Below are 24864 nucleotides of genomic sequence, written 5' to 3'. Positions count from 1 at the left end.
ACCTGTTACACTTTGAGCAGATTCAACAGTACAGCTTTCTAAAGTCAAGTAATAAGGGAAGAAAAGCCTAAGTACTGAGTGTTAGATTGTTTGACATGAATAGTGGTCCATGTACAATGAAACTAAATGCCGATAAACTATTCCTCTATATGCACACCTATGGGTCAGGAGTCATGCAAAGAATTGGTACAGAGTAATCTCTCAACTTTTTGGCAAGATCTCAAATTTCACCATGGAAAACTGACTTACAGTGTATCTCTCAAGAAATTCCACAACACTCACCCATATGCGGTCAGGAGTGGTCTTTTTGCAGAGGGGAAAAATTGGGTTAATTGGCTAGTTCTCACGCCTGGCATTCTCAGACGAATTGTTGTAGTGACCTACATCGGAGTGTCCGCTACCTGGCTGGGGCAGGTTGCTGTGACAACAAAGCCGGGGATAAATTAGTTGCCATGGTAATGACGGGAGAACACCTGTTTGAATTCTGGATGTTCTCACATAGACGATGTGTGAGCATGAGATGATTTGTGGCTGGCTAAAAATGTCTTGGAAAAAGAAAAGGAAGAGGGAAAAAAGTTGGCTTCTTCTTATGATGGTTACACTGCGTTTGGTTTGAAACTCTGTATGTGTGCATTTTGAAGAAACCTGTAGAAATGTTAACTTTCAGAAGTGGGAGGAAAACCCCAGTGTTTTTGAAGAAAACTCATGGAATCGAGTAGGCTTTGAAAACCCCCATTCCACATGCTGCCTGGGGGGGGGGGTTCGAACCAAGGCTGCAGTCTCACAGAGGCCCCTTTTGTCAGAGCTCTTAACGCCCGTTAGTGTTCATGTACATGTGCATGTGCTAAATTCTGCCTATACTAGACAATCTTGCCCATGTTTCATGGAGCTGCATATGTCTCTTGAGCACCCATTGAAGTTATTTTTGTGTCTCTATTGTTTGTCATCCTGTTCTATTGTTTCTGTTCCATTGTTTGTTCTGTCCTGTTGTATCCTGTCTACATATCAGGCGAACATTAATTATTCCGATGCTTTAACGTTTGGTCATTCAGGCCATTTGTTTCAGTTTTGGTTTTGTGCCACACTTGACTCAATACGAGTTCCATTCAAGGCTTGTGCCTGTTATATACTTTTTACAAAATCAAGCTGGGGGTGGAATGGGGTGGGGTGGGTGCTACATGTAGTTGCATGTTTGTCTGAACGGTACGCAGAAAGATCATCAAACTGGATAGGAAAGTTTTGAAAAGTCCAGCTGGGTACAGAGTTGGATGTGTGGTAAAATAAGTTTTTAAGGGATGTTCAGAAAAAAAAAATGAGCCAAAAAAAAAAATCAGCACTTGCGAAATGGTAAGTCACATAGTGTTAACTTGTCTGTATCTAATCAAGTGCTTTGCAAGCACGCACTACTTAGTATGCATGTGCAAGGCTCGAAATACTGCATGGGCTGCTGGTTATAGAACCTTGTAATTTGACCAATAACTAACCGCAGGTCATGTGGTTTCTAGCAGTGATCTAAACACCTAATTACTAGTCAAAATAGGCCTTTGGGAGTCTCTTCTTCCATGGCCTTACACTTCTTCACAAGACTTCCTCTGGAAATCCAAGTCTTGAGGTTCCGCTGTATAAAACTTCCATAGGATAATCAATCAGCATCATCAGCATACAAAATTTCCCCTGGGATGTTTCTTCTTTATCATTTCCAAGCCCCACCCCCCCCAAATAAAATTACGAGGAAATCATGAATAATGTGTGATCCCACAAGTAACCGACTGCAGGGAAGTAATTAATTAATTCACCTAGATCCCCCGGGGTAGCTATGTCTACTTCTCCACGGCAACAAGGCGGACTAGAGATATCTTGGGCGCATCAGCAAATCTTGGTGTTGCTAATTTCACTACGCCTGATGAGATCTGCCTGGCCATGAATATTTTTTCAACCAGCATAATCGACTCTCCTGATTAAGGATCTGACCCAAGACAGAAAAAAAAAAATGGTGTGCTGTCGAAGCCATGATATTACCATTTAACACTGTGGTCTGACACACCCCGAACAGTTAATGACTTTTTGGCTCTGTCTTTGCAAATGACAGGCACTCGATTACCAGGAGAGCTCCGCGCAGGGAGATTAAAATTAGGCATCTTTAATTGCAATGAATGTTTAATAGGATTGGAATTTCAGAGCGGAAATTTTGATCCCGTACTTTGTGACAGAGAGGTGTCAGGGAGGAACGATGGAAGGATAATTGAACACACCAACAGGAGCATTAAGAAACAAAAAACATCATTACCTTGAACACAAACTGTACATATACATGTGTATTAGCCACTGAAAACTACTAAGACAAGATCTTTGCTTACTGACCCGAAAATATTCAAATCAAAACTATTCTCAACAGTAGAACAGTACATCTTCAGACAACCAACAGGGCAGAAGATGGATTCAATCAATTAGAATTCTACCTTCCGTTAATCACTTCTATAAATATCTAAATCTTGAAAAACATGTGGCGGGTACCTCAAATATATAGATATCTTTTTCACAATTTATTTACAAAAAGAATCCAGTAGGAATTAACATTTTTGACAAATGTGACCCACTGCAAAAAAGGGTATTAAGTCATGCAATGCCAAAACACGTCATGGCCTGTTCTATTTGGAGAGGGCAAAATTTCTGCAAAAATGCGATTTTGTGTTTTTTCCTTTAATAGCTTCTATATTATTTATATTTCAAGAATTTGTGACAAAAAAATGGATACTGATGAATAAAGATGAAATATTTATAAATCAGTAGGAAATTCTATATAGCATTGTGTTTCCATGCACTACACTTTATGAGGCTTTTTCTCGAAAAGTGCTTTTATTGAATCTGAAAACGTAGATATGCAAATGTGTATGTATCTCCGGAGCGCAGCACTTTGTAGGGGTCATTCATATATCAAATTGTAGCTTTTGATGCACTAAATCGAGCCATATCAAAAACTCCTAACCTCAATCTGGCATCCTAGTACCAGTTTTTCTAGAGTCGCTCACAAATTATTACAAATAGGGATCAGGACTTTTCAGCTGACACGTCTGCAGGCCTACAAAATCACTACATATTTCTTCAAATAGGCTGCGCTATTATACTGGTCAATATTTAATATTTGACTATTAGCCAAGGAGGGGGAAGGGCAACTAATTGGGCAGATCTAATATTGACATCACTTTCATTCCCCCCTCCCCGATACTCCAGAAGACTTTCCGTTTCCTTGTTGTGTCTCCGCATGATTTAGAAGGGGCGTCGCAATTCCTCGGACACAAATCTCACAGCACTCTATTTATAGCACTGAAACTACATCTCAATTCTGCCACTTATTAGTCTGGGCCCCCTTGATGTCAAGGTTGACTTTTTCTTCAGTAATCCCTACCAAGCCCTTTGGGTACCTGATTCAAAAACAAAAGGGCCTCTGGGTGAGTCAGGCCCCCCCCCCAACTGGTAGCACAGGGTGAGGGGGGGATCCCACCAAAAAGCTATCATTCTCTGTAAACCCTCAGGCCACCATGTCTCCTGAATTCGGTATCAGTACAGTTAGAGATTGTTAGAAGGCGGGCAAATTAGACAGACATGTTGCATGCTGTGATAATAGGCTTCAGGCTATATAATGTTGCCGACAGGAGCCATTGGTCGATAGTGAAAGACAGCTGGGAAAATATCCTGGATGTCTGGCTCAGATAAAGCCAGGTTTCGGCTGCCATGTTAGGATTTGTAAACTCCCCATGGACCATCGTCAATTTTCAACAATTAGACCGTGAAACATTTCTCCAACAATGATATCCTGATTTGTTTAGTTTAATGATTGGTTACAAAAAATAACATTTGGATTTTTTTTTTTACTTAAAAATTTAAATCTGATGCACGAGTACGATTCTAGAGGAAATGATGTGAGACCAGACGCTTATTTTTTAATTTCTTTTATCACATACATGTACATGTGCAATATGTACATTTAAGAACAAAATTCTGAAACCATATTCCAAAACTAAATTTTAAAAGACACTAGAAACTATAAATATGCTGGTCCCAGAGAAAAAATAAACAGTCTTAATATCTATGATGAATGCCAATTATTTGGTTTTTGGTGGATAATATCAATTGTCACTTTATGGCAGATTGTTATTGGATATGATTCGAGACATTTCATGAGCCACACTAATGAATTACACTGATGAATTACATGGTTTTAGCCACGTTATCCTCGGTTCTGTCAACATACATTAACTATGTTCTACCCACCATTGGCTACTGGAGTAGGCAGAGCAATTAGTGCCTACACCCTCAGCGTGACTGAATCAATAACATGGTCTGGAGCCCGGACTGCTTACATTTCAGCTGATGCTGTGAAAGGGGAGACAATATCACTCATGTGTCAACATCTTTTATTTCTGATATAGGGTCTGCCAGGCTGAGGGTGTGACTCATGATCAAAACGGTCTGGTACCCACACATAGAGGAATAAAACCAGCACATATCAAAGCTTCGCATTTTGGAACAAGTCCAAAAATGTCAGCAGTGGGAAGAAAACAAAAAAAAATACTTGGTTGCCATCAACTCCTACTTCCCTCCAGATATTCCCCTTACCATTCAGGCCCAAGCATGTCCTGAACCCAAGGGATGCAAACATCCCAACACTCTACAACCCAAAACACTGTGGGTGGATTTTTTTTTCTTTTTAGAAGTGCTTATTTGAAAAAAAAAAATCTGAGTAATGAGTCAAATGTTTCCAACCAAACCAGGGCCATTAGTTGTATGTACCAGCCCACACAGCTATGCCACCTACATGTATACATGTACACCCAATCCAACACACCATGTAATCTAGACTACACATTTCCTCTTGTATGATCAATTGACACAATTGATTTTTGTTCTGCCTTTTAACAGACAAAACTCCCCAGCCTGCGCTGGCTACAGTTTCTATAATCCTTTAAAAACCTTACAGGGCCTTAATCCTGAACACTCATCCCACCTCATCAATACAAATTTACATATATTCTGGGTCTGGCCATCAGCTGTCAAACCAACAAGGATAGTACAATCACATCACATGCACTTATGAATGGATACAGTAAGTGGTCTTGCCAAAGCAATTGGGTGTTGCATAATAGGCTAATAATTCGTGCCATAAAAAATATTTTCTACACGCTTCCGGCCATTAAAATTCCTACTCTTTGAGGGAGATCAAGCACATAGCAAATGCTCTGGCAAACTAAAAAATCTGTCTTGATGAAAGAAATGGAAATATTTCAATTTTTTTTTCCCATACCAAACTGGAAATGGTTTCTTTTTATGATAGCAGCTCACACATATATTTCAAATTTTGTCCATCCTAGTTTTCTACTATTCTGGCTACATCCAGAAAAATTAAGTCAATTCACTGTTGTCAGATTAAGATATTGGTCTACATTACTGAATGGTTTATAGCCTCTGTCTTTTTATAACACAATTTTATGGTTTGGAATTTCCAGAAAATCCGCCTCCAAAAGCTTGTCCCCGATGGAATAGTTGATCTCCCTTTCAAATGAAGTGGGAGTTTATTAAACCATACCTGCAACTAAACAGTCCTTTGATTTTCTTGGTAAATCAAGAGAAGGTCTGTCAAACATTTGCAACAAAGGTGATGAACAAAACACAAAGCTTATGAAAATAGCAATCACTCTGGATTTGGTCACATTCAATTTCAAATTGTACAAAATCTCACTAGAAAAAAATTGACTCGAAATAAAAACTACTGATAGTTTGAAGTATCTGTGAACAAAATGGATTCCCTCACAAATTGGCATGGGGGGTAGCTGGACAGATGCATTTCAGTTTCCATGGTTTCACTTGTCAGGAAAACCCTCCAGGCAAAGAAATTTCTGGACGAAGTCATCCCAGAATTAGATCCAGAGCACATGGTAACTTGGGGTCAAGATCAGCCCACTGGGGGGGCCTGGCATTCCAAGGCCAGTTACCCAAATATTAGTGTTACCTTAGCGATGGGTGCCTGGTAGAACTCACATACTGGTTATCATCAGGCATACCTGTACAACATCCCAATAGTGGCATAAATCATTGCAAAACCTTGCTCTGGGTTTTCAGTTTAATCTTTAAGTGTAGACTTTTTCAGGGGTCCTTACAAAACTTCCTTTATTTTTCCTTCTCTAATTTTGGCTCTGTTGAGATATTCAACTTTGTGATTTAGCCTCAGATATGTAACTTGTCAGATCATACCGGTACCCTTGCAATTTTTATACAATGACAACGACGTGTCAGGCACCCGACTCTGTGATGTTACTGACCATGTCGCACAGATGAAATAAGCTGGTACCCTCATATTTATCACCTGCTAAGCTAACTAATGATCAAGCGTGAATGAACACAGTTTCTCCTGGGCTATCCGGACTACTGAGCAACCTTCCGATGCTAGCTCAATCTTCTGCTACATACCAGCCCTGGCTGATAGCAATCCAGCCGACAAGCCACTAAATTACATGATGTCCTTGATCGAAATTTTGGCAGAGAATTACTCAGTCAAAGCCAAAGACACTACTGAAGGGAAACTTGGCTGCGTTACCTGGCATCACGCAATCCATAAACTGCCCATGCAAGGCACGTTCTGTGGTAAGAAAGGCACGGCAATGTGAGATGCTGAGGTCCACCTACAAAACAACTACAACGGCTAGAGTAGCAGACATAAAATTTACAGATTTGAAGAGGACAAAACCCGTCAGTTTTAGTCACAGAGGAAGGAAATTACAGGGGAGCCTTGACGACAGGAGATGCAACTGTACTTCAGTCCATGTTTTTTGTCTACAGTTGCAAAGCTTTCTTGGCCTCTTGAGGATTAGATGTACCTGCTTTCAAGTGCAACTAAGAAGAATTCCTTGTAATAACTGCACAGCCATCGGTCTTACCTGTAGCAGTCTGTAGCTATCTAAGATATCTGAACTGTGTACAGAGCTGATGTCACAGCCACAATACGGTCAATTCACAATAGAGCGCCTCCAAGAGTTTGCAACGCATTGGCCAATCACACTGTGCGAAATCTGTCGACCCAATGCGCGTGTGGAAACGGTCGACAAATTTCGCACGTTGTGATTGGCCGACGCGTTGCAAACTTTTGGAGGCACTTTGTTGTGAATCGACTATATTCTACCAACACAGATTACAGCTTAAGCCTGGTAAATGTTGTAAATGTCCCCCTCTATCAAACTTAAACATACATGTAATTATTACCCCTAGTATTAAACTTGGCCTTGCGATTCGCCCTCTTTTCCACATGTACTTAAAAACAAATTACAACATCTACTCTAGAAAACGGCTCAAAAGTGATGGGGCGGGGATGACGAGCTAATGAGGCGGGAAGCCTTCAGTCTGTTTGTTTATCTTCCCTCGGGTGAGGTTTGAATTTATTCAAACCAACCAGGTCTGAACACAATGAACGAAGAGACATGCAAAATTGCCGTAAACCTCATCTTGCCTCGTCATTCCGACATGCGCATCCTTATCACCTCGTTCTGAAGAACCTCACCCTTCTCTACACAGCATGTTTGTCCAGTCTATTGACACGCCGCTATCCAAGCCAGCCACGTCTATGCATTGATCAATGCAGTGTCAATACACTGTATGTACAACAGCTTCTCAAATTTGGCATTCAAGCTTATACCTCCAATTCCTTTTTCTATACACCTGTAACTTAACTGGACCGTGGATCCCCATTCACAGGCAGTAAATCAGGGAAGGGACAAACAGGGGCAGATTCCAAATTTCAAATAATCACTGTGTTGCATCTCGTTCTTTGCAAATTTTATCTATCCCCGCGTTTTAACTAAAGACACTAAATGTACTTCCCATTCTCCATAACTTGTCAAAAATAGTTTTAAAAAGGGTAGAAATGCATTGTACCGTAACTGACCACCAAAAATTTACTAGCAAACAAGCATCTCTGAAAAAAAGGAAACCTGCGTAGGCTTCTATGACAACATGGAACACTGCACCTTTACACAACCATAATCATTTCAGCCCACCATAAAAATATTTCTGTTCATCCACATGTACACAACTAAACGTATATTATTCTTTGGGTAGAAGTAAACAGAAGTGAGGTTTTATTTTTTATCACAGTTTTGTCTGTTTCGTTTGTCAGCCTGTTTTGTCAACAGATATAATATGGTGGCACGATAGAGATGTTGCCATAGACAAATATTCCTTGGAACCGTTCTGTTTATTTTTCTGGTTTTCTTCTTTTATCCACCTAGGCATAAGAGGCAGCAAAAAGCTAATGCGGTCATTCTATTATTCATGATATGATTGCAATATCTTCCTGGAAATCACCACTAATCGCAGCCAGAGAATAAGGTACAGGTACACGCAGACCATCCTGGCCCCTGCCTCCCTCTCCTGCCCACAGAAGCCTCCCCTGTGGCACCCGCAACATTCATGATAATGTTTCACCGACACTGTGCGCCTAAAGGTGGGGGGGGCATTTTCTGACATATTCAGTCTCTACGACATCCTTCATCTATCACGGTCTACTTGCAGCAGTCCACGGTGAAATGACCATCGGTGGAATGAATCTTAAATATGCTTGTTGGTGCCCAAAAAAACACGCTCTGATGTTATCTGAAAATTGTTCGCTCAAATTCTGTTCAGAAATTTACCAAAGACCAAGCTGCTCACACAATTCTGAAACAGTCAGCATAGATCTTCCCCAATAAAACAATTGTTACTAACTGAAGAATTTGCTTTACTGTTTTCCTCTGAAAAACCTTATTTTCACATTTGAATCACACCCACGATTGCTCATAAAAAATAAATTTCTGCATAATTTGCCAAGGCTACTGCCAAAGAATACACAAACATTGTAGTCTGAGAAACAACAGCACAGTCACCTTGACTCCTATTTCAACATTGGCAAGTCGATATTTTTCCCCACACTGAGAAAACCAACTACACAGAAAGGACAAAACAATACCAGTAAATGCAGAGTGCTGTTTGTGCTCTGCCTTTTGGAAGCCATCTTTGAATGACATCCAAGAGAAAAAAGAGAGAAAGAGCTGAATATGAACTTTCTAATCATTCATTTAACTAAAACTTGAACAATAAGGGGTCTGTGTCGATGAGAGGGGAGCCAACAAGCTTCCCTCTTTAAGGTGGACGTGATATTCCCTTCCCGTGTCTCCGGGGAATTCCGAGGTCTTGACATATTCCTAACACGGACGGTAAATTGAGAGCAACACATCACTGACGACATGTTTTATTCGCTGAGCCCGGAGGACACCATCCTATCAGTGACTGTAACACCAGTCGCGTCTGAAATCTAGAATTTAATGTAGCAATGTTGAAAGGAAGCGGCAACAAGATTCAGGTATCTACATGTAGGACCTACATGGAGGACCTACATGTAGGACCTACATGGCTATAGATGGCTGAATGTGTAATGTTTCGACAGTAACACACAGCATGCTTGTGTAATGTTATGGTTTATTGAAATACAACACCAAATCTTTCTGATCAAATACACAAACATGTATTGTATGAGACATCATTATGATATATCCTCTGCTGGAAGCCAATCATTATACCACTTCAGTCTGAGACAATATCTGAACCTCTGCACTTTCAGAAATATTTTCAATCAATGAGTAACAATACAGGATCTGATGTTCTAAATTTTACCGGTATTTGCACTTGAGGAAGGGCATCTCACCTTGGGCAGGTGGAGACAAAATGTCTGGTGACCTGAATAATAATATTTTATGAGTTCGTACGATGAAAGCAGAGGTTTAATGAAAGTCAAAAAAAATATGGTAAATTCCCTCCAATCTTTCATGGGAGGGTCCCTTTTTGCCAAAATGGATCATGTGACAGACAAGCCATTTGATGAGTAGATACAAATTGGAGGTCAGACAGGAAAGTGAGTTATCAATTAATCTCAGTCACAACCGACAATGATGAGGTCAAACATGGTAATATCTTCAGTATGGAAACAAATCAACGAAGCGGAACAATACTCAGGACCCTGGGACATGGTAAACTGTAAAATGGTATACTCACTTATCTGAAAACCCCGAGGTAGGGTGTATGTAAAATCATACTGAAATCGGAGGACTGAGGACTGTTAGGTTTGAGTTTAAATGTCCATATCCATGTACATGTACGTTGATTATGTGTAATGCTGTAACACAGTGTATGGTAGAATGAGTAACTGGATCATTCATGTACGTAGTTTCATAGGGAGATCAACCCTAACCCCCTCGGGACCATTGAAATTAATGAACAAACAATGCCATGAAATCAATCAACAGTTTGCTTCAAAAATGCCAATACTGTTGACAAATGGGTCATTCCAGAAATTAGGGGTCCAAAAGTGTGACCTTTTGTGTCCCTGTTACATCTGACCTTTGTTATTTGACATGGAAATATTGAATTGATTTCCAACTGTTACTATTTGTTTGGCATGTAATTTGCATTAATTCATCACTCTTGGAAATTACAAAATGTGTTCTAAACTTACAAAATCATATGTCAGATGTGATAGGGGCACACAAAAAATGGACCCCTAATTTCTGGAACAAGCCAAATGGCAAACGAGTGGGTTCAACATATCATTACAAGACATCAACTGTATCACTGCCAGTTACAAGTATTATTGGGACAGTAAAGCATCCCATTGGTTATAAGAATACCACATGACATACACGAAGTATGATGCGCACTCCATGACTGCCATATCACAGTGATGGGGTGAGACTACACCATACACGTATGTAGACCTACAGTGCATTTGTAAATCATATGCAAATGAGATTCAATTTGGGAAATGCACAAGGCAATTCATAAAAGCAATAATCAAACAGCTTGAAACTGAACCTGTAAAACATTATTAATATCTCCTGGGATTTTTCATGAGGAAAATCACGCCAAGCAAAAATTGAGAATTTCAGTTATTTTTCATTGCAAATGAAAATTCAATCCTCATTCCAAGATCAATTACATACATCAACAAATATACATGTTGCTCATAAAAGTTACCCCAATCTAAATAACTCATGATATAAAATCTCACTGAAATGAATTAGCCATAATAACAAACATGGCGACAAATGACAATCATGATATGCATGCAATTCACTATGCATGCACATGTACACAATCCAAACAGACTGAAACGACATGAACGTCAATTTAAAAAAAAAAATCGACCGAAAGAGACGAGTACAGACACTGGGAAAAGAACATCTTTGCCACTCACTCTTTTAGGAACTGGATAGTAACCGTAAGTATAAGCAGGATGCTGCTGTGTCCTAGGCACCACGTCAGGCTTGCGCCACGTGATGGTGGCCATATTCCACTTGACACCCAAAAAAAAAAACCACCCTGACAACCACGATGACTTTGAGCAAGGAGCAAGTCCGAAGCAATCTTCCACAAGTCAACTATTACTCACTGGCTTCAAGTGTCAAGGATGCTTAAAAACTGGTGTCCTGTCAACTGGTCAGATGGCAAGTTCATCTGTCGAACAGCTGTGGGTGTTATGCTGCTAGCCGGTACGTGTGTGCGCACAGCGATGGGTCCCACGACAGTGAATGCTTGTTACTGTTCAGTGGACCTATTAACTTGGATGAATTTTATGCCTTGTAGGGCAAACATAATACAGAGATATCGCCGCGTATGTCTATATACACAAGTTCAACTGTGTTGATGAGTTGAGATGTCTATACTCTTAACAGAATCAGAACCACCAGTGCATTACACATGTACATGTACGGTCCTACAGTATACTGTACGGTGTGGGTTTAACACAACCAGAACACAAGATGAGTAGGCAGCTAACTGGATAGTGGAATACTTGGGTGGTTGACCAAGCTTGGCGCTTTCCTCCCACACGTGTACAGTCCCAACAGGAAAGGGTGCGTAAGTCTATGACGCCAACCAAAAGGACAGTCTGGGTGCTATACCACAATAAAAAAAACTGCCCAAGTATACTGTACATGTAGAGTATGTTGTACTCTCCCTGAGTCTGCTACAAGCGCCACTAGGCTATAAACCGGAAAGGTTTACACAACACAGCAGGGCTTGAACCCACACAGAGTTGGCATGTCAGCCCACTAAAGGCATTGAAAAATATACTGTGTGGGGGGAAACCCGTGTGTTGGGATCATGAGCAGTGACCTGCTTATACAATGTACATGTACATGTACTGTGAAGAAGGAGACCAGATCAAGATAGACAAAGTGGGAGGGGCAGGGTTTCAGAGCCTATTGACGTATGTACATTGTACATGTAGACATAGAGAGCTTGTAAAGTGCATGCAATGTACACCATTAGCAAAGAGGCTTTGGACTCTAAAATAAATATACACAGAATTCAACAACTGTCAAAGGTCAAAATACAAGCCCAGAACACATAAAAATAGAAAAGATCTATACCCTGACATTTGGATTTATATCTCATCGATTAAGAATGCTAATCTTCCTATTGTTATTTGTTTTGAGGGTTGGAAACTCCCCCCTCGGGTTTAAAATGTGTGTGGTCCTCATTTGAATAAGAATTCATTGCAAACTTTGTACAAACATTCTCTGCCAATCACAGGCAAGTATGCTGCTTGTAATCTTTCATGTCCAACTGGGATAATCCATTTTTTTAAACCCGGGGGGTGGTCCATGAATACTAATGATGAAGAAGATGAGTTTCAGGTGGTCAAGTTGACGTATCCAATTAACTCTGGCATGCATGGAAGATTTTTCACAATCCCATTGAGAGCAATGAGGTCCATGTATTTTTTTACAACAATGAAGAGTAAATCCTACATCCAAAAAAAAAAAAACATTTACATAAACCCTGATGAAAGGTTCGCTTAATGTCACACATTCTTGTTTAAAATTCATTTGTAACAAGTTATAAAACTTGTTTTTAGATATTTCCAGGAGACCTATGAGCAAACGTCCAACCAAACCTGCATGAAAATTGTCAATTCAATTAAAGCCAAATAGAACTCCACATTAGGTAAACACTACTGCTATCAAGGACAGTAGAATTCAAAGAAATGAAGGGAATTGCCATTCAACCACAATGCAGGGGAATTCCCTAAAAGATTAATAACAATCTATTGAGAATGTGCTCTGTGATGAAAGGTCAAAAAGGGCGTGAACATGTACTGGTACTGTAGGACAGACAAGGTCCCCAAAATAAGACGGCAAATTCAGTGATGTTCACTAAATTCAGTGGACCACAACAGACAAACTCACTGAGCTTACACTCGATCCGGTGCGGAGGATCAGATCCGGCAAGGGGGATCAGATCCAGCAAGGGGGATCAGATCCGGCAAGGGGGATCAGATCCGGCAAGGGGGATCAGATCCGGCAAAGGGGGTCAGATCCGGCAAGGGGGATCAGATCCGGCGAGGGGGATCAGATCCGGCAAGGGGGATCAGATCCAGCAAGGGGGATCAGATCCGGCAAGGGGGATCAGATCCGGCAAGGGGGATCAGATCCGGCAAGGGGGATCAGATCCGGCAAGGGGGATCAGATCCGGCAAGGGGGATCAGATCCGGCAAGGGGGATCAGATCCGGCAAGGGGGATCAGATCCGGCAAGGGGGATCAGATCCGGCAAGGGGGATCAGATCCGGCAAGGGGGATCAGATCCGGCAAGGGGGATCAGATCCAGCAAGGGGGATCAGATCCGGCAAGGGGGATCAGATCCAGCAAGGGGGATCAGATCCGGCAAGGGGGATCAGATCCGGCAAGGGGGATCAGATCTGGCAAGGGGGATCAGATCCGGCAAAGGGGATCACATCCGGCAAGGGGGATCAGATCCGGCAAGGGGGATCAGATCCGGTGCGGAGGATCAGATCCAGCAAAGGGGATCAGATCCAGCAAGGGGGATCAGATCCAGCAAGGGGGATCAGATCCGGCAAGGGGGATCAGATCCAGCAAGGGGGATCAGATCCGGCAAGGGGGATCAGCTTGCAGTTGATATATAACAAGAGATGGACAAGTACTACACCAAACAGGTAAGATACCGATAGATGCATACAGGGAGCTTTTGCATATTCAAATATGAGGTCATGACCCTTTCCAGGAGTACAGGAAGCACAAACACAGGTCACTGTATTTTACCCCAACGTAACGGTAAGCACTGCACCTCCCTGGTGATTTTTCTCTTTCCTATGCTGGGATCTAATTACCCCACTGCAGCCAACAATTGCACTTTTTGCCTGACAAATGAAATTTTCCCGACTGAGATGAAATTTGTTTTCTTTCTTCTTGTCTCTTGCACAGCACCCACGTTAGCGATGTGAGGCAGATTAATTGATTGCCGAAAGATAGCAGAAGCTCTGTACCCATACCTCAGAGACAGTACAGGACCTTATACAATCAACATCTGCCTGTATTCTACTTTGAAAGAAGAAATAATAATAATAATAAGAATGATAATTTCTTCCGGCTCTTTGGGTTTTCAACTCAGCAGCTGAAGATTAAATTTTCAGGAAACTTAATAAACAATGCATGGAAAACCAACACAACATCTTTTTTTCAGGGGCATGAATATGAGATTACAACGAATAGCGAGTGCAGGTTTTTCTATTTTTAGAAGAAATTTGAAAATTCGTCCCGAGACCTTAAACGAAGTTGGCAGTGTACTTTTGATAAACAGCACTAACGTTGCAATTTGATGGACTTTCTTTCAGTCTTGCTGTTGTAAAGCCTGTGTACAATGTTTTGTTTGGACTGCATGTTTGTTTGCAGTTTCCCGACTTCTATACCTCTTTTTTAGGTCTGCAGTTTGTTTCATTATTTTTGTATATGCTAATTTAAATAAATTTTCTAAATACAAACCGTGTATATGTACAGTACTGGACCTCGAAGTTGCACGGCGCACCTGCACCATAAGAGGGAGTTCTTCAAACTCTAACCTCAGAATTCACTCATTTTATGGAGTGGAGGTTCACAGTGTGGTCTTGTGTAAACTTCCATCAAAAGACGTAGTAAATTTTATGTGCATCACCCCAGCAGGTAGGTAACTGTCATCTCCTTGAAACAACAGGCGGGAATATCTAGTGGTTTGCGGTTGGGGCCTTTGACACTCGTGGTGTGACCTTGAAGTATGCTGTTCAAGAGCAGTGGTGGGTCCTTAGGAAAAGATTCCAGGTACAGTAATCATGGCTCCAGCAACACTTGAAACAAATTCTAATGATCGTGTGCATTCTTATGTACCACTTCAAGTAATGAAAACCACCACAAACACCTGCAAGTTCCAAGTTTGGAGTTCTGAATTTAGCAACAGATTCCACAAAATAATTGGGAATTCAGATTGCCTGATAAAAGTTGTTCTTTCATTGTGCATCAACAAAGTGCACAGCCATAAGACCACACATTTCAAGAGAAACTACTCATGCATATTCAGCTTGGTTCAAACCATGAACCTTTGAGCATGGAAACGGTGTGTCCTCACTGAAAAAGACATCAGTTTCTCGCTCATTTCTTGGTCAGGTACCGGTAAGGAGCAGATAGTACTACAAGTAGCCCAACGTGTAAGGTTTCTGGATCAAAATGCATCATCAATTCTACCACAGTAATTTTACAACAAACTCCAATCAATTTCCACAAGTTCCTAAGCCAAGACTTCAACATGAGCAGGAATAAAACTCCCACCTTCCTTCCCCCATGTACACAGCAAGGCATCCCACTAAAACTGACCAATCTGTCTGGGGCCAATCATAAAGAGCTGCTTAAGCACAAAGTTTAGCGCGAGAAAACTTGACTTGATAAATCAGGTAACCAGCCCCAACTCCATGTGATGTATATTGTTTTGGGATTGTATTTTGCTTGTTTTTTTTTTGGTTATCATGACAATCAGATAGAGTTTGAGTTGGCAACCTTTGTTTATTAAGCAAAGTTTTATCCCGCTTAAGCAAATTTTTTTGCTGAAGCAGCTCTATGAAATTGGCCCCAGGTCAGCCATATCGCTAAAAGATGATTAATCCTTATCAACATACCCAAGCGCTTGCATGCACATGAATTATCCATTTCATTTACTCAACATTTTGATGTACTGGTGTCTCTTCTCCACATTTGCCTTACATCACCAGAGATACCTTTCTCTTTGGGCTGGGCAACCTATGTTTATTTTAGTACCAGTCAGATTTATTTGGGGTGAAAATAAGCCCTCCTGCACATTTGACCTGTCAGTGACCCCAACAGCTTGACCAATCATAATTTCCTTGTTTCTCTCTTTCTCTTGACGCTGACCTGTATAATTACCGCAGTATGATTCTCACGGTCCAGTATAAAATGGACAATCTCTCTGTCGTCACCCAAGGAAAGGAGGTCACAGGGAGGTGCCTTTGTCAAAGCACAAGGGGGGCCGTGAAGTTGAGTATTGTATGACGCAACTTTACATGCATGGACTTTGAAGTTATGACCTGCTGAAAACTGTTTGCCAACTGGAAAGATCTGTCAAAATGGCATGGAATAATTACACTGTAGTAGTGACCCGACACTTCAATTTCTCTCTGGCCCATTCACCTGCAATGACAGCCAATCACGATGCCTGTCACAGCATTCCAAAGGGGATGAAAATATTTGGTAGAAAAAAATTATCAACTTGGCTAAGCAATCCCTGTTTAAATCTGACCAAACTGACTAACCTAACATTAGCATATCAGACGTAGAGCAAGACAACTTGATTTGTGAACTTGTTAAAACACAGGGATCCAAAATATCATTTGATATTGATGGAGGACAAATGAATTGCACAAGAGGAAATCAGGATATCCTGAATTTAAAGACTTGCAAGTTTCTAGTTATAATTGAGTTTCCCCAGAACAGCACTGGCACTTTTGGAGACTGCCAAATTAGGACTTGACAGCTAAGTACATGCACAAAATTCCAGCGATTAGTGATTCCAAATCAGGTCTGCTTCTTGTCATCAGCCAATTTTCATTTCCGACATGAACATAAGTTTGGTCTTGAGCCTAGGTCCTAACTAGTACAACAGGCATGTTACTGGACTAAATTCTCAAGTAATTCATACAAGAACAACTGCAAACTCAAAGTTAATTTTGTTTGCCAATTCACAACATAATCAATCTGGTTATCAGCTAATCCACAGGTGGTTTTTGTCATCACGGTGGCTTAATGGCAGTCGGCAAACTGAGATACATGACCCCCATGGCACCAATGACACTGATGACAAGAAGAAAGGATGTTAAAGAGGTAGCTTGGCTAGAATGCATGATCATCAAGACGGAACAACAATGAGGAATCCATTTTTCTGAGAGTAAGTCGTCGGGAAGAGAGGGTTAGAGGAAACCTTCTCCTACCCTTGGACCTCTATGGCACTTCATTGGCTTTGTGCAGGACCAACTGAGGGTGCTGGGAAGTCTGACAGGAATTATGTCTGGACATTTCCTTGATACATCTGGTTCACCTCCATGACAGCAACCCATTACACAATATTCCAATCGCATGTGCGCAGATGGCACACAGTGACAACATCTGCAAGGTAATACATGTACAAGACCTCAACAGGCTGTTAGATGGCTACTGACTTGGCTCAAAGACTTGTCATTTTTGTACCCTCAACACCAGCCTCAAAACTTGCCCAGGTACATGGTACTCGTGGGGCTACTGTACAATCTGCCCTGAGTGGGACCAAGAGAGGACACCATTTCCCTAGCCACAGTGGCTCCTTTGGTGGCAACTGCACTTCACTGGTTTGAGGCTTGAGCAAACTTCCTCAATGATCGCATATTCAACCTGAGGATGAGTCCTCTTTTACTTGTACTAAGTACAAGCACCTTCATTTTTTGAAGGTACACTCCCCACTAACAGGGCTCTTTGCCACCGATGAGAGGGTGCTTCTGTGCAAGAATGGATTCATTACCCAAAGCTTAGCACTACATCTGAGTATCAAGGATTGTTGTCTTGGAGGATGTCATTCCCAGTGTGACCCCAAGAACAGCCAGGGTCAATGCCCCCTACCATACCCAGTACAGACAAGTTGCCTTGAATCACCTACATGTAGTGACTCAGACCAACCAGACCAGTAGCTGGAGAACTAATTCTTCCATTACAGTGCTTCTGTTTTAAGACAAAGCAGTCCTAGGTCACATGCCATCATCACTGCATGGTGTCAGCGTATACATGTAGGTACAGTGTTAGGCTGCTTCAAATGTACCAGGAGGATTACTGTAGAAAGTTGTGCATTGGTTTAAAGGGGAGGTAGAAAGGTGGGTGGGGCATCCAACAAAAAGAGGGAAGGCAGCTCTACCACAGCATAAATTGGCTTTTTTCACCTCTTCAAATGTCCAATGTCTACAGTGGTAGTGCATCGAGCATACCTTTTCTAATGGAAAGCTTCTCCGATGTGTGTGATGTCTGAAACCTGACTACAACACACCTGTTTCATTCATTCATTTCATGAATGTGAGCCTACAACAAGAGTGTCATGATTGGCGGAAACCAGCCATTTAGTGACTGCCTCGTTAATGGACTGAATACTAATGCGAATGGACAGGCACCAAACCACAACCAAATCCAGAAGATCAGACAAGACACCTACACAAGGAGTCATACCGCATTGCCCAACCACGCATTGCCCAACCACGCCGATCTCGCCAAGTTTCCTAACCACACGGATCTCACGACTTTAAGGAAAGAAAAAACGGAAGGAAGCCTCCAATCTTGAGAGTCTCAGTGACAGTCCCCATCCACTTTTGCGGTTTGTCAACAATTGTGAAATATGGGGGCCTACTGACCCAAGAGCCCCAAGTGGAGTCTACTGATGCCTCTATCTTGTTGGTCTAGACTTCCCTTACAATGTTTCCATCGTCCAAAGGCTGTAGTAATCACAGACATGTAACTGTACAGAAGTCCAAACTCCTCCTCTCCTGTCCAAATGCACTCACCGGTAACTCAATCACAAAGGCCACAGTACTTTCAACTCAACCACACTTTTCCTACTGCTGTGAAGCCTCTTCCATGTACATGACCATGCTCGATCTTTCTTTAATGCTATCAAACTACATTTCAGAACACGTAACTTTAAACTTTAGGATTGAAATACCTGCAGTCAGTCACACCCTTGTATACTTTTTCTTTTTCCTAAACAGATTTGATGAAGGGAGTGACCTACACACCAAAGGTCAAAGTACTTACAATCACTGCCAGCAGAAGGGGGAGGTAAGGGGGTATTCATACCCCTTTCCACCAACTTCTTTGTTGTTGTTGTTGTTGATGTCTTCCCCTTGTCCTCCAACTCAGACATCTGAGCATGTCTCCCAACACTTTCAGAATCTTCCATCGTTGCCACTTACAATCCAACATGGAACTTTACATACAGCAAACTTCAGGTGAGTCAGTTCACAATGGGACTGCTCAATTTTTAACCAATTTAAGCAAAAATCCAACTTAAACGAACAGCATTATGTGCCTAAGCAGTCATTAATCTCCAACCAAACAATAGCATGTACATGTAACTTTACCAATTAAAATATTATTTTCACTCCTTTCTAATCAAATGTACTCCCAACTACAATTTAAGGGCTACACATGTATGAGCAGGTTTATATAGCATAGACAAAGCCGATAAATATACTAAAAATAAAAACCCAAATATTAAGGACGGTATTACGTCAGGAAAATATGACAACATTGATCTTCTTTAGAATCAGTTCTTTTTCCAAAAGAAAACTTGGGCAAGCAAATTTAAATGGCAAAGGTAAAACTTTATCCACAAAAGGGACAAAAGCAGTTGTCAAAAATGAATCAAATGATGACATCATCATGATGTAATTATTTTAGTACTATTTTGGCTTCGAGGGACCTTTTTACAAATATATATTTCAAGGGTTTGCATGAACAACAAAATATATCAAGTTCTAAATCAGACCTGACAAAATTTTCTTAACCCTGAGACTGGGTTGTGTATGGATTTGAATCAAATATACATGTACTGGAAATTTTCTGCACGCATGTGCTGCTGGAACTTTCAATTAATCAAAAGACCAGTGCAATTTGTGAACATGTCAGTGGATAGATGAATTTAGGCCTCTTGGAAAGAATTACAGGAGAGAAAGGCTGGTACACATGCCTCGTCTGTACTCCAATTAATCAGAAACATGACAGCCATGGACCTCATGTGACACAGAGAAAAATTACTTCGGGGGAGAAGAATCCATCAAAAAAAGCTGCCAAGGTTTTACTCACCTCCCATGTTATATCTTTTGTGCGTTTTTGTTTTGTTACAATATCAAAATACAACTTTGGACAGAAGTAGTTCTGTGACTTCTTTACATGAGTGGTGGGACATGGGGTACAGGGCACGGGCTTTGCAGAGACCCCCAATATCTCATCACTTTTTAGATACACCACTCAAAAGACTTGGAGGTGTATTCCACACAAATGAATAGTGCTGTCCACAGATGCCAACCAACAGAGGGTTTGCACGGCTGCCATCTTACAGGCAAAGGGGCCCATTTATTTCATACCGATCTGGATCTCAATCACTGATCCTTATGTTGGTTTCCATCATCCATATGGTGAGTTTTGGCATCGGTGAACCAACAGCGAATCACTGATCATGATCCAGATCCGGGTGAAACAAATACAGCCCTAGCTCTTTTGTTCCACAGGGTATGCGCAAAGGAGATCTAGGCTGTGGAACAAAAGAGCTGCCCTGCAAGATGGCTACTGCGCAAGGCCTCTATTAAGAATTCATTTCATAAGAGCTCTGCCAAACTGTAACTTGAGAGGTGAAAAGGAAGTGATTTCTGAGCAGCAGTATCCAATGAAAGACTTCATGACATCAAACCTGGTCCTTCTTTTATTTTGTACCCGGAAGCTTTCTCAATCCACCTAAGATAACAATGTAGGAAGTCCCAGCCTAACTCCTTGAGTAAATCAGCAACACGTTCTCTGTGCTTCAACAAACACTCAGACACCCATTTGGGGGAAAATTCCTGGTGACAAAAATCTTCCAAAGTTGACAAGCTTGTCTGGCACTTGAAGACCCCACCAATGCAAAAAAATGAAATACCTAGTTGTCTGAAGTATGCCCCTCAACATGTACATCAGGGTCAGGGTTGAATACACTGTACAATGCCATAAAAACAACCTATAAATCATATGCCTTATGCATCTTTGCATTATGATTTATCTTTATGGGGGCCATTTATGAGCCTCCATACTCAAAAACTGGATTCTATACCACTGAATGACAACATGGCCTCGTCTGATTCAATGGAAGCTGAATATTAAAGCTGGTATTGGTGAGAATTAGACAGTTGGCTTCATCAGGCTCAGTAGCTGAGTGGTTGGGACTTCTGTGTTCGAGTCCCACCTGAGCCACTTTTCAATGCTTTTGTACAAACACTCAGAAAACTAACCCAAAATCAAATTAACATCTTCCAAATACAAAATTCAAACCACAGCTTAACAGATGACTCCTTCATTAATCTTCTGGACAACTGCTTTACAAATCTAATTATGGCATGAAAACTAGGTAGTTACAGTTTAGAATAATTCAGACTGTGTGAAAGTTTCCTCTGCAACTTTTGACTACTTTGTTAGATTAAGCCACAAACAGAGGATCCTTTTGATTAGAAATCAATGAGATGACAGATGCCTTTAAGAAAACGTAGCATTGCAAGTAACTTCATTTCCTGGCATTCACATTCAAAAATTCAACCAAGTTACAATTTCCTCTCTCTAATCTGCACTCGGATAGAAAACATAAGAAACATTTCATGCTGTTGTGGCTTCACGCTACAATAATGGTTCTGTGTTTTATTATTCACAAACTCCCCTGGGAAGCGTAAGGTTGCCATTTCCCACGCAGACCAGGAGAGCCAGCAAATCAACTGGAAGTGACTCTTGCAACATACTGGTACAACTTGCTATTTGGGGTAAAACCCCAAAACAGGAAGGAAAATACGAGGAGAGGAGAGTGTGACTAAAGTCCAAAAGGTTTTCAAGCTTTTTAGTTACTTGAAGTAATTTCTTGTAAACTTTCTTGTTTGATTTTTACGTTACTCTTTTGTTGATTATATTCCTTTACGTTTTGAACATCTGGGACAACTCTCTCAAAATGTTGCCATAGACTTTCCTCATTTCCGGAAAGTCTAGACCTCTTAGAATAATGTTGCAGCATGTAAAAACATTCCCCTTAAAATTATTTAATTGTGGGTTAACTCCTTTTTGTGACTGGTTTCCCATGACATTTAGCCAGAAATTCAAAACACTGTATCATTTGGAGACCACTTCCTTTTACTGCAGGTACACCTTAAAGGTCAAACAAGCATCAGTACTGACCTCTGGTTTCCACAGCAGCAATGCAACTCTATTACGAATGGACCCACACACAAAACTGACCAGATGACCCACTGGATAGAATGCAGAGTTTATTCATCTACAGCAAAAACCCTTACCAAATTTTCCCTGATTTCCAACTCGCATCCCAAAGAGGTATAAGCATAAACACCTTTTTCACTACGAATCCCCTTACTCCACATTCTTCCGTTTCCTGCTTTAAATTTACTTTTAGAATCTGCACTGTATCTCAACTTTGCAGGGTACTGTTCAACCACAACCAATGAAAGCTCACACAAATGCTAAAATATTTGTCTTTCAATCTGATAGGGAGCTCTTGGGAGACTCACCTGTTGGTCTAGGATCATCTAAGGTATTCACCTACACCGCTCCCTGGAAATTCCTTCACTTTGACCCTTGAACCTCTGTCCTCTATTTGAACTCTGACCTTGATTGTGTACTCTTGATAGTTATCAGCTACTTTGGTATTAAAATGCCACTGCATTTTGGATTGGTTAGATTCCTAGCAGGTTAATGTAATACATATCTAACAACAAGCAATGACAATGTTGCGCCTGTATTCTTGTCTAAACTTGACTCTTTGCATGCCAAACCTTACCCTATGCAGTTATCATCCGTGCATTCAACTAATGCAATCCTAAAGGTTTACAAAGCGATTTGTGACTGGTTAATCAACCACGTCAGCTTTACAACTTGTTACATTCAAACAAGTGTACATCAAGTGATTGCTGTGATAATTTTGTCAAAAATAAGTAAAAATTGAAAAGCTCACCCGCAAAGGTAGAAACATCCCAACAGATCCTCTGAAGTAAGACCTTATCACAAAAACAAGTCAGCTCCAAACTTGGATGTCTAGGTCCTCCAGATAGAGTTGATAAGCATAGTTTATGGTCTCGGTGGGCAAAGTTTGTAATATCACCCTCCAAAAGCCAGTTGTGTCAACTGACTGGCTAAATGCCATCCAACATAAGAGAGAACCCAGCTGTTATACCCGATTGCTGATTGGCCAACTAAATCTAAAGTAGGAGGAGCCAATGTGAACTAACTCAATGACTGGCTAATTCATTCCAAAATGGGGGAGTGGCCACTACATTTAACACAGATGACTGAGCAGCTTCCTTTTTTTAAACTTGAGGCTCAAGATGTCTAGACCAGCACTGATATAAATTGGCCACTTGAAGTCTCCTTGGTGGAAGTCTTATAGCTCGGTGGAGTCATTAAAGATAAATGCCCTGCATCAAGTCAATTTCCATGAGTAGGAGGCAACGAGACTGTAAAAACTTGGGGCGAGTAGAATTGCAGACAAACACAAAACCGTAAATTTGCCAGGAAAAAAATGCACACCATTAAATGTTGCATTCATTAAATTAGTTGTTTCAATTGCATCACATGACTGCATGCCTCAGGTGATTTTATGGGATCTGTAAAAAATTCCCACTGCAAACAATGGATAATTGGAAACCAATGCCTCTCTGATGGTGTACATACACGGGGTGCATGTATTTCACATGTCCTTCATAATAAGCTATGGGCTAATGTAGATGTATTGTACTGGTACATGTAAACCTGTGCTTTGTTTACTGGCGTAGATCAAGATCTGATCCAGGGGTGGGCCAACATTCCCCTCCCCCTCCCCCCCATGATGTTTTTTCTTAATCAATCAGGTCATCTTTCTTGTATGGTCATCTTGTATGATTTTGTTCAAGAAAATGTTTCTGAAGCAGCTGCTTACTTGTGACCAATGCGATTATTTAATGCAAATGTGCACCGGGAACACTGCTTACTTGTTTTGACCCTTCCCTTTCCCGAGGGGAGGGGGAATTGGGTCTGGATGTGGCCTTAAGTTGGTGTAGACAAAGGCCGTGTTGGGACAACTGACATCCATGTTTGGTGTCCAAGAGGTTGAAGTAGGCCTACCGTATAAGGACGAAGATCAAAAATTATACCAGCACCTGAAGATCACAGAACATTTTGAGTTGCCAAAATGGGCACAGCAGGACCACTGCCCATAAAATGGCCATGGCTATTCCTCAAATGTACACATTTTAACTAGACTAGGACACACTGGTCTTTTCTGACCAAGTTCTGACTGCCAGATAAATGGAGTAAAGAAAAGCAGTATTTTGGATCCAGTCATAGAAAATGTCCCCCTTCTTTCGCACTCATGGTTCGTTCCCTGAGCGCAGTGCTGAGTTTGCTACTCGCCAATATCCGCAGTACTATCTTGCACACCAGTTCTTGTGATTCCCCCTTCACTTTATTTCCTGAAACTGTATGCACGAGATGTAAGCCACAAGCCTCCTATTTCTGCTACAATCCAGAGTCTTTGGCTCTATTTTCAGCCCAGATCATTTACCCAAGTACATGTACAAAGTACAATAAGCAATTTCAATTTCATTCACCAGGATTTAAAACATTAAATTGATGGTGCCTCTCTAGCTACATTTTAATCTACTAAAACCACAATTATCAATCACATTGTCCACTGTTTGCTGTCACAAGGATTCAACA

The 24864-nt window shown here is 41.1% G+C and overlaps 1 protein-coding gene across 9 annotated transcripts in view; it reads right to left on the bottom strand.

The window, feature by feature from the left end:
* LOC110973566 (RNA-binding motif, single-stranded-interacting protein 1-like) overlaps positions 1-24864 on the bottom strand; it is a 134735-nt gene that overhangs the window by 73300 nt on the left and 36571 nt on the right. The window contains exon 1 of one of the 9 annotated variants that reach the window (XM_087148047.1): positions 23126-23274. The exons of 6 other annotated variants lie outside the window; for them this stretch is intronic. In XM_087148047.1, the coding sequence (XP_087004173.1) occupies positions 23126-23143 (18 nt within the window). In that variant the 5' untranslated portion in view covers positions 23144-23274. 2 more of the 9 variants (XM_087148048.1, XM_087148045.1) reach the window with 2 other exon arrangements.

This window comes from Acanthaster planci, linkage group LG17 (assembly GCF_054643075.1).
Source record: "Acanthaster planci isolate LZ-2023a linkage group LG17, COTS_SCS, whole genome shotgun sequence".
NCBI lineage: Eukaryota > Metazoa > Echinodermata > Asteroidea > Valvatida > Acanthasteridae > Acanthaster > Acanthaster planci.
This window is presented reverse-complemented; position numbering and strand designations above follow the sequence as displayed.